This window comes from Culex quinquefasciatus, chromosome 2, assembly GCF_015732765.1.
Source record: "Culex quinquefasciatus strain JHB chromosome 2, VPISU_Cqui_1.0_pri_paternal, whole genome shotgun sequence".
Lineage (NCBI taxonomy): Eukaryota > Metazoa > Arthropoda > Insecta > Diptera > Culicidae > Culex > Culex quinquefasciatus.
The window spans coordinates 27,206,085-27,220,734 of NC_051862.1; the positions used below are offsets into that span (position 1 = coordinate 27,206,085).

At 40.1% G+C, this 14,650-nt stretch overlaps 1 protein-coding gene across 6 annotated transcripts in view; it reads right to left on the reverse strand.

Moving 5' to 3' along the window:
• LOC6049842 (unconventional myosin-IXAb) overlaps window positions 1-14,650 on the reverse strand; it is a 101,207-nt gene that overhangs the window by 53,525 nt on the left and 33,032 nt on the right. For all 6 annotated transcript variants that reach the window (XM_038252091.1, XM_038252092.1, XM_038252087.1 and 3 more), the window contains exon 4: window positions 842-1,043. In XM_038252091.1, the coding sequence (XP_038108019.1) occupies window positions 842-1,043 (202 nt within the window). The remainder of the gene's footprint in view (window positions 1-841; window positions 1,044-14,650) is intronic.

The window sequence follows — 14,650 nt, forward strand, 5'->3', positions numbered from 1 at the left end:
AGGCAAACTCATGGGAAATTGGACAAGCTTTCCGGTAAAAATCAAGTCTGTCATATAGAAATTGCCAAAAACCACCAAAAAACCTAATTTTTGACATTTAATTTTTTTTAAACCATTGTATCTTCCCAAGGATTGGAAGTAGTAAATGTAAATGATTTTTTATATTTGTTTAGGAGAGACATACCACGCTGCATTTTTCGTCAGTCTTTTTGTAACATCTTAGGCCGATGCAAATATTTAAAAAAGTTTTTGTCCCTCGGCACTGGCCGAGGTCAAGGGGGGGGGCAAAAAAAATAAAAAAATATAAAAATTTAAATAACAAGCCATAGTCTTCACATTTAAATGAAAAAAGTGTTTTAAAATGCATTTTACACTAGTTCAGTTGTTTTGCAATCATTAGTTTTCAAAAAATCTAAGATCTGACAAAAACAAAAATTGTATCGAAAAAAAAGATTTTGCATCGAAAATTTTCAAAAAATCTTAAGATTTTTTAATAAACCCAAACATGCTAAAAATGATTTCAAACGCAGAAGAATGTATTTTAATTTAATTTCAGCTGGTTGCACTTGAATTTTCGTTGAAATTTTGAAGTTTATTGTAAAAATTTTTTTTTGCCCCCTGATTTTTCGGGCCAATTTTGAAGGGGGGGGTGACAAAAACTTTTAAAAATATTTGTACCAGCCTTAACCTATTTCCTCAAAAATTTTGAACGAAAAAAAATCGTGACATAACCTTAAAATTTTACTTTTAAACTTAAAAGTCAAAAATGTCATAGAAGTGGCGTGTATTTTTATAATTCCCAAAAATAAAAAGAGAAAATTTCCGCCCCTCAAAAACCTACCTTAAACCGCAGCACGTCTTCCATCCGGGCCGTCTTGCCATCGCTGACGCACGACTGGAAGAAGCTGGGCGCCACCGACACGCCCAGCGCCTCGCTGGTCATCCCGGTCGCGGCTCGCTCCGAGTTGCTCGCGATCACCCGGAAGGTGCCAAACAGCAGCACCAGAAGGCGCTGCGTGTGGCCTGGCAGTGACATCAGTAGTCTGCAAGAGAGGAAACAAAGAAAAAGTTAGAAAATATTTTGAAAAACTGGTTGAAAAATTTAAAGAAATAAATGTTATGTTTGATCAATACACTGAGAAAAATAGTCAAAAGAAATTCTTGCAATTTATCCACGAAAATACATTTAGAAAATCTAGAACAAAATTAAAAATCTTTCAAGAGAACAATAAACAAAGTGATAAGAACATAAAAAATTAAAATCATTTTTCGAAAAACACTGTGAAAAATCATCACTTGAAATTCTTAAACATTCACCATTTTTTTAAGTATGTGAAAAAACTAGATTTTAATGTGTTCTAAGCAAGCACGATGTCAAAGTTAATTGGGGAAGGCATCACCGGTCTGACGCCAACTTTCGAGAGGTGCTAAATGAGCTTAGTGTAAACAAAACATCACAAACTGCTGCACACACGGAAATGGCAACTCACAACAAAAACTGCTCTCCTCTCTTTCACCCACCCTCGCCCATGATGCATAAAACAAAACGAAATGATGCACAAATAGTGCATCGTAATGTAAACAAGAGCTTTTCTTCTTCCACAACCCCCTGAAGCAGACACAAACGTTCAAGTGTCACGCGAAGGTGTCCGGAGAAACGTGATTCCGTCAAACGTGAACGAGCGCGCGCGCTCGTTTTTGTCTTGATGTTTTAAAATTAAATGTCTGACTTTTATGGTGTACTTCAAGTCGTCATCAAAGAATCGTTAAAAAGAAGAGATATCTCTAGAAACTGATAAGATTACAACGTGGAGATACAAAAACAGCGTTGCTCGATTGGCACTCTTGGAGCAAAACCAAAACAAAACGTAAAGTTTTGTGCCACGAGCGAATCATTCTTGAATTTCATAAGCTCAACCTGTTTTTGGGCATCAACTACCGGGCTACCGGACGAATCACTGGACAAACTGCGATCCTAGGAATAGCAGCAACTTGTTGGCTGGAATGGCCATGATTCATGCACCTCAGGCTGAATGATTTAGGTGCTCGTCCCCAGTTCACGTTGAACAAGTGAACAACAACAGGGACAGTGGGTGATTCATGATATTTACTACCTTTGCTCAAGCAGTTAGGATATGGGTTGTTTGGTATTCAAAAAGGTAAAGTGCGGTTTTGTTGAGATTATTAGAAAAGTACTGTTCATTCAAAATCAAACTTGATCCAGAACAGGGAGGAAAATTCTCAAAAGTTTGGTAGGTTAAGGTTTCGATCTGAAATCCATCCGATTTGCCGTTTCTCACAATTTAAACAAATTATTTTACAAAATTCTTAGTACAAACAAAAACTTATTCGCTCATTCCCTATTGAAAAAAAAACACTTTTAGAAGCTATAATAGAACATCAAAGACATCACTTATGCCAACATTAGCTCGATGGAATGATATGCCTAGTTCCTTTAGGCACCATCCACGAATGACGTAGCATTTTAGGAGAAGGCTGGACGATTCATAAAAAAAACCGTTTGATTTTGTATGGGAAAATGCTACAAAGGAAGAAGGGTGTCGAAAATATCCAAAAAATGCTGCATTAATTATCAAACTTCAAAAAATACTCACAATCAATGTTAAATCTAAAAAAAAAAAATTTTTAAGATAAATAAAATTGCAAAAACTTTATTGTAAGACGATAAGTTCTATCTAGACAACTTGTCAAAAGTATTTTGCCGACATTAATTTTTTTAACAAAAACTAACTTAATCCACCTATGTGGAGCCTTCCTCACTTATTACCAACAATGGCTGATATGATGAAATTGTACAAACATTTCATATATTGTTTAGATCCGGAATAAAAAAGTACATAAATATCACTTAAGTGGCCATACCTCGAGACAGGGTTGCCAGATCTTCAATGTTTTGGACTCGTTGGAAAGGTCTTTTGAAAATCTAACCAACGATCGGTCGGATGGTGGATCCGGACATAGTTTACATACATTTAAGTGAGATCCGGATATATGCGAAAACACATTTTTATACATAACTTTTGAACTACTTATCGAAACATCAATCTGTATAAAACTCGATCTATGGGACCCTAAACCAAGTCGAATGCAACAGGTTTGGGTCAAATCGGTTCATGTCGAGAAACATGAGCTAGTTCGTTGGTCACATACATACATACACACACACATACACACCGACATTTGCTCAGTTTTCGATTCTGAGTCGATATGTATACATGAAGGTGGGTCTACGACGTTTTTATACAAAGTTCATTTTTAGAGCAGGATTATAGCCTTACCTCAGTGAGGAAGACAACAATCTTATAGAGATTGTGTGTATTTTTCATTCAGTGTAGTTTTTACAAAAAGCTACAAATTTTCCTTATTTACAGAACTACACACGAGTAAAAAAACAAATCGTTGCACTTTACAAAAAAATAACTTATTTTGCAATGTTTAATTAGATTTTTGAAAGAACTTTTAATTATTTTTACGATATTTTGACAATTTTGACAATTATATTTTGAATTTTGACAATTTTGACAAAGCTAATGGTTTATTCTTAATCTAAACTATATTTGAGTTTATTTTGCAAGGCTCAGGAAAAATTGTAGATTAATACAATGATTAAGGGGACTAAAAACACCTTTTTGCGCTAGTTTTGGAGCTAAATCTGGCACATGATCTTTGGGAAAAGTAATTTATGGTAAAAATCAAAAATATTGTCAAAAAATGTAAATATAATTTTAACATGTAAAATGAAATTTGCAATTATAAATTACTTTGCAAAGATTTCGATTTAGTTTTCAAATTATAAAGCAGGTATTAGACTATGACAAACAACAATTTGTCAGTTTGACAGTTTGCCAAACTCGCAAAACACCAACACCTTAGGGGAGGGAGAGGGTCGATTGTCCACGCTCCATGCAAAAAAGATTTTATTTATATGGAAATTTTCAACGAAGGGTGGAGGGGGGGGGGGTTTTAGATTTCCAAAAAAGTGTCCAAACAAGCTACCAGACGTATCTGCAAACAAACAAAGTAGAGAAACTGTCAAACTGGCAAAATAGCGAGTTTGTTAGTTTGTTTGTCATAGTCTAATGCCTCCTTAAGCTTAAGGTGTAATTTTTCGAAAAAAAATAGCTTTTTGCAACTAAAAAGTAATTTATGAAGGAAAGGAACCCTTCAAAAACTACCTTCGAAAAGCTGAGACAATTTTATAAAATTGTCTTTTTCGGAATTTCCTAAAAATTCAAAACATTTTTAAACAAGCCAAAACATGCAAAATATGATTATCTAATAACGCATTTTAGATTGTTTTCAGTTGATTAGACATTTTTTTTTTCATCAAAATTTTGAAGTTTTTGTAAAAATATTTTTTTTTGCTCCATGATTTTTCAGACCAATTTTGAAGGGGGGGCGCCATAAACTTTGAAAAATATTTGCAACGGCATAATTACAAGGAAAAAAATCTATTTTCGAAATCGTGAATTAAATTCACGAATGCGAGAACCACGAAGGAATATTTACGTTTATAGTGCAAATGCACCATACTCATGAATAAATTCCTTCGTGGTTCTCACATTCGTAAACCTAATTCACGATTACGAGAATTGATTTTTTTCTGTGAAGCATTATTTTTACCTAGCGATATCTCGGAAACTATTGGTTCGATTTATTTATGTTAGACATTTTTTTAGATAACAAATATTTAAAACTCAAGAAACGCTATAAAAGTAAAAAAAAAAACAAATTTTAAAAACTTGCATTTTCAAACCATGAATTAATTTGAACTTTGTTAAAAATTAGCAATCCGGATCTGCTAGAACTAAAACATTAACCGATGCAACCCAAAAATCAGCTACCATCTAAGTTGAATTGTATAATTTTAGATGGAATTCCATTTCATGCTGATGTTTTACTATGCTTCGTCATTTGTAAAAAAATGTCAAAATGTTCTAGATCCTCGATTCATATCTCATCATTATAAAAACAAATAAAAGGTCTCAGTCATCTCTCTCTCTCTCTGCCCGAACTTCTCCGCTTCATTGGCACAAATTACCTATCAATTTGACTAATCGTCGCGCACCGTCTCTTGCAAAAGACCAACGTGAAATAAATATCTCAACACCGGCATCAAGTCGTCAAACGCGGCAGCAGCGCCAGCACTGTTCAAGCTATTAGTCAAAAGTTTCGTCGTACAACGGCCGGCGGCAAGGGTTAACAAGTAATATCTCTTCCGCCCATGTGCGGCGTCACAACGCGTTGACACGACCGTCGGCCGGTTCGGTTTGGTTTGTCTTCTGGCCCGGTGCCCCAGTCTCAGCCGAACCGGCCAATTCTCGAGTAGATGTGCGGGATAGATGTCAGCAGCTGTCAATCAACAGAACCGCGCCCGCCGGGCAGGTCCGCAAAATTTCTTCCCCCTGGTATTCCGCGACTCTTGGGGGTTTGACAAAGTACACATGGCCCGGTTGGTGATGATACCGGTGCGGTGATGACGACGTCGACGATGACATGTAACAGAATATGTGTTCGCTAATAGTGAGTGCGCCAAGATGCTGCCAAGTGAACCGTCGAAGAATCCGGACTTCGTCACTTGGTTGGCACCCCGCCGGCGTGTGGTGCGCCGATAGGAGGATCTGAAAGGTGTGGAAGTGATTTCCGGATTTTGGACAAATTGTGGGGAACTCTCCGACTCATAGTTTCTCGTGTAACAGACGCATTTAACCTCTTAATTAAGTTTAACTTTACTACATGTTTGAACTTGTACGAGGCTTGTTGGATATAGTGTATCACATAAAGTGTCCCCTCGATTTTCTCCCTCGTATTACGACGTCCAATTGTGTCATGTAAAAGCGGCCCCTCTCATTTTATGGGGTCAATATTTGTTGGGGACGATGAGTACGACATTGGCAACCCTTTGCTATGTACTCTGCTGCTTGATTACTTTACTGCGAATGTGTGATTTTGCCTCATCAGCTGTGTTTGAGCTGAAGCTGTGGATTGACTTTATCAAAACTTCAACAAAAATAGATGTTGATATTTTTTTCTCTTGTTCTACGTAATGTTGTATCAAATCGCCCCTCTCCATAGCACCGTAACTTGCAAGGCACGTCGACGGCAAATTCATGATAAATCATTTTGGTCATTTTGGTAATTTTGGTAATTTTGGTAATTTTGGTAATTTTAGTAATTTTGGTAATTTTGGTAATTTTGGTCATTTGGGTCATTTTGGTAATTTTGGTAATTTTGGTCATTTTGGTAATTTTGGTCATTTGGGTCATTTTGGTCATTTTGGTCATTTTGGTCATTTTTGTAACTTTGGTAATTTTGGTAATTTTGGTAATTTTGGTCATTTTGGTCATTTTGGTCATTTTGGTCATTTTGGTCATTTTGGTAATTTTGGTAATTTTGATCATTTTGGTCATTTTGGTCATTTTGATCATTTTGGTCATTTTGGTCATTTTGGTCATTTTGGTCATTTTGGTCATTTTTTATCATTTTGGTCATTTTGGTCATTTGGACCATTTCGGTCATTTCGGTCATTTTGGCCATTTTGATCATTTTGGTCAGTTTGGTTATTTTGGTCATTTTGGTCATTTTGATCATTTTGGTCATTTTGATCATTTTGGTCATTTTGGTCATTTTGGTAATTTTGGTAATTTTGGTCATTTTGGTCATTTTAGTCATTTTGGTCATTTTTGTATTTTTGTATTTTTTGGGACCGTGGTGTAGGGGTAAGCGTCCTGTCAAAGCAGTAGATTGATCTACAGCAATACGCAGGCAACACCAAGAACGGCGATTCTGCTGAGCGGAAACATCAAGTGTACTCCAATCACGGAATTCGTCCAACGAGACATCGTTGCAGCAATGGTGATCGTCCCGACCACCAAGGGAAAGCAGGAGATGGTTGTTGCATCTGCTTACTTTCCTGGTGACCAGGACGATGTTCCACCGCCAGAAGTGGCCGCACTTGTGCGATACTGTAGGGCTGTCAATAAACCGTTCCTCATCGGTTGTGACGCGAACGCCCACCATACAATATGGGGAAGCACGGATGTTAACGATAGAGGTGAGCGCCTTCTTGAATACTTGACGTCTAACAACGTCAATGTATGCAATAAGGGCAATGAACCTACTTTTGTTACTGTCGCAAGACAGGAGGTCTTGGACCTCACTCTGTGTAGTGCTGCTTTTGCAGACAAAATAAAAAACTGGCATGTCTCTGAAAAAGCTAGTCTATCTGATCACAGACAGATTGTCTTTGACATTGAAGCCAGTCAACTGAAAAGGGAAACGTTTCGTGACCCAAATGACACGGACTGGAACGCCTTTCGAGGTCACCTTTGCCGGTCCAAACAAGACGCTCCTTCACGAATACGAACCCCCGAAGAATTGGATACTGCAGCGAATACTCTTCAACGCAGGATCACGGCAGCCTACCAGGCAAGCTGCCCTATGAAGGTGAGGGAAATCTGTCGGGACGTACCGTGGTGGAGCGAAAGCCTGAGCAGTCTCCGCAAGGAGGCTAGAAGGCTTTTCAACAGAGCTAAGCTCACTTCCGAATGGGATGCCTACAAAGCAGCCCTAACGAAGTATAACGCGGAGTTGAGGAGAGCCAAAAACTAGCCTGGCTAATTTCTGTGAGGACATAAGCTCGATGTCTGAAGCAACCCGACTCCAAAGGCGTTGTCAAAAGACCATTCCAACGGTCTAGGACAGGTGAGAGACGAGCAAGGCACTCTCACTGTCACAAACAAGGAAACACTGCAAGTACTCATGAGTACGCACTTTCCAGAATCAACTGAAAGAGAGGAGGATGCAGCTAGTACCCAGACTGCAGATGGCGTATGGTGTCGACCATCAAGAGAGTCAGTCCACCTAGCCCGTCGAATGTTCAACCAGTCTTCAATCAGATGGGCCCTCGGCACATTTGAACCACTGAAGGCTGCAGGACCCGACGGCATCCTTCCAATCTTTCTCCAAAAGCAGCCGACACCATAATGGCTGAGTTGATCAACTTACTTCGAGCCAGCTTCACCCTGGGTTACATCCTCGAAGCTGGCGTAAAGTTAAGGTGATCTTCATACCTAAGGCCGGCAGAAGTGACCCCACGATGCCAAAGCCTTCAGACCCATAAGTCTGACAGTGACGCTGCTCAAGCTTATGGAGAAAATCACGGATAACCACATCCGGGCGGAGTTCTTGAAGGACTTCCCTTTGCATAAACACCAATATGCATACCAAGCGGGCAAATCGACCGAAACTGCCCTACACACGCTAGTGTCACGTATCGAGAACGCACTGAAATATAAAGAATCTGCACTTTGTGCTTTTCTTGATATTCAGGGTGCCTTCGATAACACTTCGTACACAGCCATCAATGAAGCGCTCCGGTCGAGGAACGTCGATGGAACAACTGCGAGCTGGATTCATGCTATGCTTACGAGCAGAGAGATTTCAGCATCGCTAGGAGACACATCTATCACAATAACAGCAGCCAAAGGCTGTCCGCAAGGGGAGTACTCTCCTTTGCTTTGGCTGCTGGTGGTAGATAGTCTTCTAAGAAAACTTACACTACTCGGCTACGAAGTCATTGGATATGCTGACGACGTAGTCTTAATCATCCGGGGGAAGTACGACGGAACGTTATCGGACCGTCTACAGTCAGCTCTAAACTGCACCATGTCGTGGTGTGAGCAGGAAGGGCTGACAATAAACCCCAACAAAACCGTGATAATCCCGTTTACTAACAGGAGGAAACACGACCTTAGGCCGCCTACCTTGAAAGGAACCCAAATGACCTTCAGTTCTGAGGTCAAATATTTAGGAGTAATCCTTGACAAAAAGCTGAACTGGAATGCACATCTGGACTATGCGATAAAGAAGGCAACTACTGCTATCTGGGCGTGCAACAAAATGCTCGGCAAAACCTGGGGCCTTAAACCGAAACTTGCATTCTGGTCTTACACCACCATCGCTCGACCTAGGGTAACCTATGCGTCGACCGTTTGGTGGCCAAAGACTGAACAGAAGACATGTCAGTCGAAGCTGACCAAGCTCCAACGACTGGCATGTCTCTCTGTAACGAGTGCAATGAAAACAACCCCTACCGCGGCCATGGAAGCCATGCTATGCATTCTGCCTTTACATTTACATGTGAAGCAGGAGGCAGCGCTTGGCGCTCTACGACTACAACGGTGTAACAACTGGGTGGAAGGAGATGGAACGGGTCACTCGCGGATCGTGAAGGCTTTTGACATTTCCCCCCTTGCAACTTCAGTCTCGGACTGCATGGAGGTGAGGCCCAACATGGACATTCCATATGAGGTGATTGAAACAAATCGCCAAATGTGGAGTAATGGAGGACCTACACTTCCAGAAGGAACTATTCGTTTCTTTACGGATGGTTCAAAAATGGGCACTTCTACTGGAGCTGGAGTCTTCGGTCCTCGAACCAGGGAAACCATATCTATGGAAAAGTGGCCTACCGTTTTTCAAGCAGAAGTGTATGCCATACACATCTGTGCGAGGACGTGTATTATGAGAAATTATAGACACGCAAAAATCGGTATTTTCTCGGATAGCCAAGCTGCACTATTGGCATTAAAATCCTCTAAATGCGAATCCAAACTTGTTTGGGAGTGCGTCGCTTCCCTAAGGGAACTTGCTTCTCGGCATAACAGAGTGATGCTGTTTTGGGTCCCAGGGCACTGCGGCATTGAAGGCAACGAAATGGCTGATGAACTTGCCAGACAAGGCTCATCAAACATCTTCGTGGGTCCCGAGCCGTTCCTTGGAATCTCAAAAGTGCCGTGAAGCAAGAAATAACTAATTGGGGACAATCGCAAATCGCTTCAATCTGGGGCGAGATGCGAGGATTGAGACAAGCTAAAACTTTTATCACTCCAAGTCCTTCAATTGCCAGGAAACTTCTTGGCTTAAACCGTAGGGAACTACGAATACTCGCAGGGCTTCTAACAGGACATTGTCCTGCCAGATATCACCTGCACAAAATCGGCAGGTGGCCTAACAACCTCTGTCGTTTTTGTTTAACTGAGCTGGAAAGCTCGGCACATTTACTCTGCTTCTGCGGAGCACTTGTGTCTCGAAGGCTGCGGTTCTTTGGATCGCACCTTCTTACGCCGTACGATGTATGGCACCACACCCATCCCAAGAAGGTCATACAGTTCATCGACTGTATTGCGCCGGATTGGGATAAACCATGTCTGCAAAATAACCCCTCGTCTTCCGATCCAATGGATACGAGTAATTTGTAGTATGGACAGTAACCAGGGTACATCACAAAAGATAGCCTTCTCAGGTGGTCGCAGTGAACTTAACCCAATGCCCATTGGGCAACAAAAAAAAAAAAAAAAGGGGTAAGCGTGATTGCCTCTCACCCAGTCGGCCTGGGTTCGATCCCAGAAGGTCCCGGTGGCAAATTTTGAGACGAGATTTGTCTGATCACGCCTTCCGTCGGACGGGGAAGTAAATGTTGGCCCCGGACTAACCTAAAACGGTTAGGTCGTTAGCTCAGTCCAGGTGAAGGAGTCGTCTCCCTGGGTCCTGTCCTGGTGGAGTCGCTGGTATTTTTGTATTTTTGTATTTTTGTGTTCTTGTATTTTTGTATTTTTGATTTTTTGTAAATCTACGTTCTTAGAACCCACTTATAAAAATTGATTTTTAAAAGTGTGGTGTGATTTAACCGCAATTTATTGCGAAAATGCAATTTCATAAAAAAGTATGTAAATTTACACATTTGTTGATGTAATATTACATATTTTCCAGACCATTCTTTTTACTGTGTCCTCTTCCCAACTGCCCAGATATGACACAATTCTTCCATCGATGACCTCGCAGAGGTCCCACTTTAGAGAGCACCACGCCAACTACAAACGTGGCTGCGCTAAACCAATTTAGAACAAATTTGTTCACTTGACGTGTTTGGCAATCTTGCGCTCTGTAAAGTAATGGGATGGAATGTCGCCCCAATCGCCTTCGTCGTCGCCGGTCGGTCGTCTCCGGCATTCCAACAACAAATTATTCTATCAGTGTGGTGGCTTTTGCGGTCCATAACTGCCCCCGCCTCTCATATATGGCAACGCCGCCGCCGGTAAGGACTTGACAATCGATTAAGGCATGCGTCAGAGCGGCTCGCGCCATAGAGATATTCGTGAAGGAATTCCGGCGGCGGCGGTTTTTGGCCCATCTCCGGCCGTGAATCATTTCATGCGATGACCGGGGGAGAGATATCTCGCGACTGCAATCAGTTGGCAAGATTACGGCGGTGATGAACGTCGACGTCGTCTCGAGGTCATTATTGCGGAATATCTGTAACTTTGATAAAAAGTTGCTGCTTTCAAGTCTCTTCGGACGTCGGCGTGCTGCTCGGTTGGCAATGCGTTGCAATCTCGGTTTCACGATGATCTTGAGTTGTCTTGTATACGGTGAATATCCACCTAGTAAACTAGATGGAACTGGATACCGGTTGTTAGCGTTGAGTTTTGACAAATGACTTTTTCAAATTTTTGTGCAATAAAGTTCACTACACACCATCGTTGCTCGAAAGGCATGTCGACGTTTGAAGAAAAAAATCTGCTGATTACACGCAATTGTCAAGCTCGAACATTTCGTAAATTCTTCTCCAAGCCATAGTTTGGCCATTGGAAGCCCCAAAGCCAATGGCGCCGATGCCGGTCAGCCAGTGGTGTGTTGATTCAATTAATCATCCTTCGCTCAAGTCTCGCGAGCTGGCCCAGCTGCCTCTGCCGAGGGGTGCTCGACTTTGATATGATTGGTTTATTAAATTACCGCAACATACGGCGCTGCTGCTGCTCTTGCGGCCATACCTCGTTGAGTTTTTTTCGATGCTGATGGATCTTTCGTGGGTTTGTTGGACGTGAAGAAATGGACGGAATTTCGGGAAAAATGTCAGTTGCATGAACCTGATGTGTGTGTAGCGAAATAATAATGAAGATGAAAAATTTAATAATTGTAGCAAACACACCGTGAACACCTGCAGCAGCAGCAGCAATGTTGGAGTTGGAGGAGTTTTTTTCTTTCTTCATTAAACTTTGTTTGCAAGAAATTCATTTACGCCATTTGGTTGGCTTGGCCGAGTAGTTTGGTGGTGGCGGCTGGCGCCTTCTGTATCATTCCACTTTCGATTGGAAAACGGATTCGTTTTCGGGTTGTTCACTTTCGAAATGTTTCATCGATTAAATTAATAATGGTCAGTCGCTACCTGTAATAATGACGGAGTGACGTAATTGCTGCGCGTGTGAAAGTCTCTCAAATGTCACGTGCCTTTGCGGAATTTAAATTGATGTGTGATTTCCTAAACTTCTTCTTCAATAAAAAAAAAAGAATTAAAGAAGTTAGACCCCATCAGTGGATAACCAGTTTAGCAGATCATCAGCTGCAGTTCCCTCTCAACCTCCCTCTGGCAAACCTCCTTCAATTCACTCTCAAGAGGAATGCACATAATTCAATTTTCAACGGTGCAACGTCGCGCTCCCCTCTGACCTGTCCAGAGATCGTCGCTTACGGTGTGTATTCAGCAGAACCCTGGTCTCGCGTTGTTGTTGTTCTACTGGCTTGGGATGGTTTGGCCCATAAATTAATTCCACGTTTCCACTCTCGCTCTTGATATGGTCATATGGTACCCCACGCCCGTTCACATACACAAGCAGAATGTCTACAAACATTGTCTTAAACAGAGCACACATTTCTAGACTCTTGGAAAGAGAGCAACAGGGTAGCTACTCGGTTTGAAAATTTAGTTGAAAACTAGCCAAACTTTGTAATCCTTTAATTCCCATTTTTTAAGAATGTCAAATTGTCAATCTAACACAACAAATAACTGCCCAAAAGCAATCCTGGGAGCACATCTTCCACCTCTGTAGATTCAAAACTGTTCATTTCAACGAATCATCTCTGCCGTAAACTAAAAGCAGTGGGCCTGGCCGCTTAAGCGTTCGTGGTATTTTCGAATTAAAAAAAAGTGACCGCATGTTTTATGGATGGCCCCTTAGTATTGTTAGAGGATTAATCGGTCAAATTTACGTAGGGGTCATCCATAAACCACGTGGACACTTTAGGGGGGAGAGGGGGTTTGGCGAATGCCCACGATCCATAAAAAACATATTTTTGTTGTGTTGTCTACGAGGGGGGGAGTAAAGAGGGTGTTGGGATTTCCAGAAAAATGTCCACGTGGTTTATTGATGGTCCCTTATTGGGAACGAGAAAAAAACATCGAAATTAAGTAAACCGAACTCCTGATAATCGAAACTTTGGTTAATCAAATCTGGACTGTAAAAGATCGTACATAAACCACGTGGACGCCTTCAATTTGGAATTTGCAAACTCCCTGCCCCGTGGTTTTTTCTCATATTTTCTATAATTTTGGAATAAACCGAGATACAAAATTTTGCGTCGTTTGATACCTGTATTGAAAATTATGTAAATTGGAGTATTTAAAAAAATACGATACTTTGTGAAAATTTGAGTATTTTACACAAAAAAAAAATTAATGTAGTGAAAGTCTAAAAAAAATTGCGTCATTTGATACCCATATTGCAAATTATGATTATTTCAGTATTTTCGAAAAAAGCATTTTGTGTTAATTTTAGTATTAAGAAAAAAACTTATTAAAAACTTTAATGATTTTGGGGATTTTTAAGTAGTTTTCACCAAAAACTTGATTGTACCTAATATCTATACAACAATTCCCGTCGTTTGATACCCACTTAATTTTTTTTTAATTGTTAACGTAAAACCAAAAACCAGACACTGTTTATTTTATGAATCAAAATTAAAGAGAATAAAATAAAGTTGCAAGGAACATGAATAATACACATGATGGAACTGTGATTCAATATTTTCCTAAGGTGGTAAGTCAAGTGCATAAAAAAATTAAATTCCCGAAATCGTGAATTGTGTTCATGAATCTAAGAACCACGAAATAATCTATTCATTAGTATGGTGCATTTGCACTATAAACGTGAATATATTACTTCGTGGTTCGCGAAATTCATGAACACGATTCACGATTTCAGGTATTTAATTTTTCCGTGTGAACACTTCTCAACGAAATCGACCGATTTCGACCATCTTTATTTTTGTGTATTTTGCTTAGGCTCAAACTTTGTGGGGGGGCATCCCACATTTGGTGTTATTGCTTCACCCATACAAATACAAGTCTCCATAAAATTTAAAAAATCTGTTCATACAAAAATGCTACGTACTTATTCGAAGAATTTGTAACTTTTGGAGGAATTTTCTGATCAATCAAAAACACCAATTTGGCAGAGTTGTTGATGATTATTGATAAGAATGAGTAGCATTTAGAAAAAAAAGTAGGTACACAGAAAACATATTTTGCCGATTTTTAAATTGACCTTTTTCACAAAAAATCAAATTCCTCAAATCTGTATTCCGTATAATTTTTGACATTTTTTTATATGTTTCAGGGAACAAAAAAGTGTTTTTCTAAATGGAAATTTCAGTATTTTTTTTTAAATTTTAGATTATAATGTAAAATCAATTTTGCAATGGAGCAATTCTCTACGAAATCGGTCTTTTTTCTTAAATTTTAATTTTTGTATTTTTTAATCCGACTGAAACTTTTTTGGTGCCTTCGGTA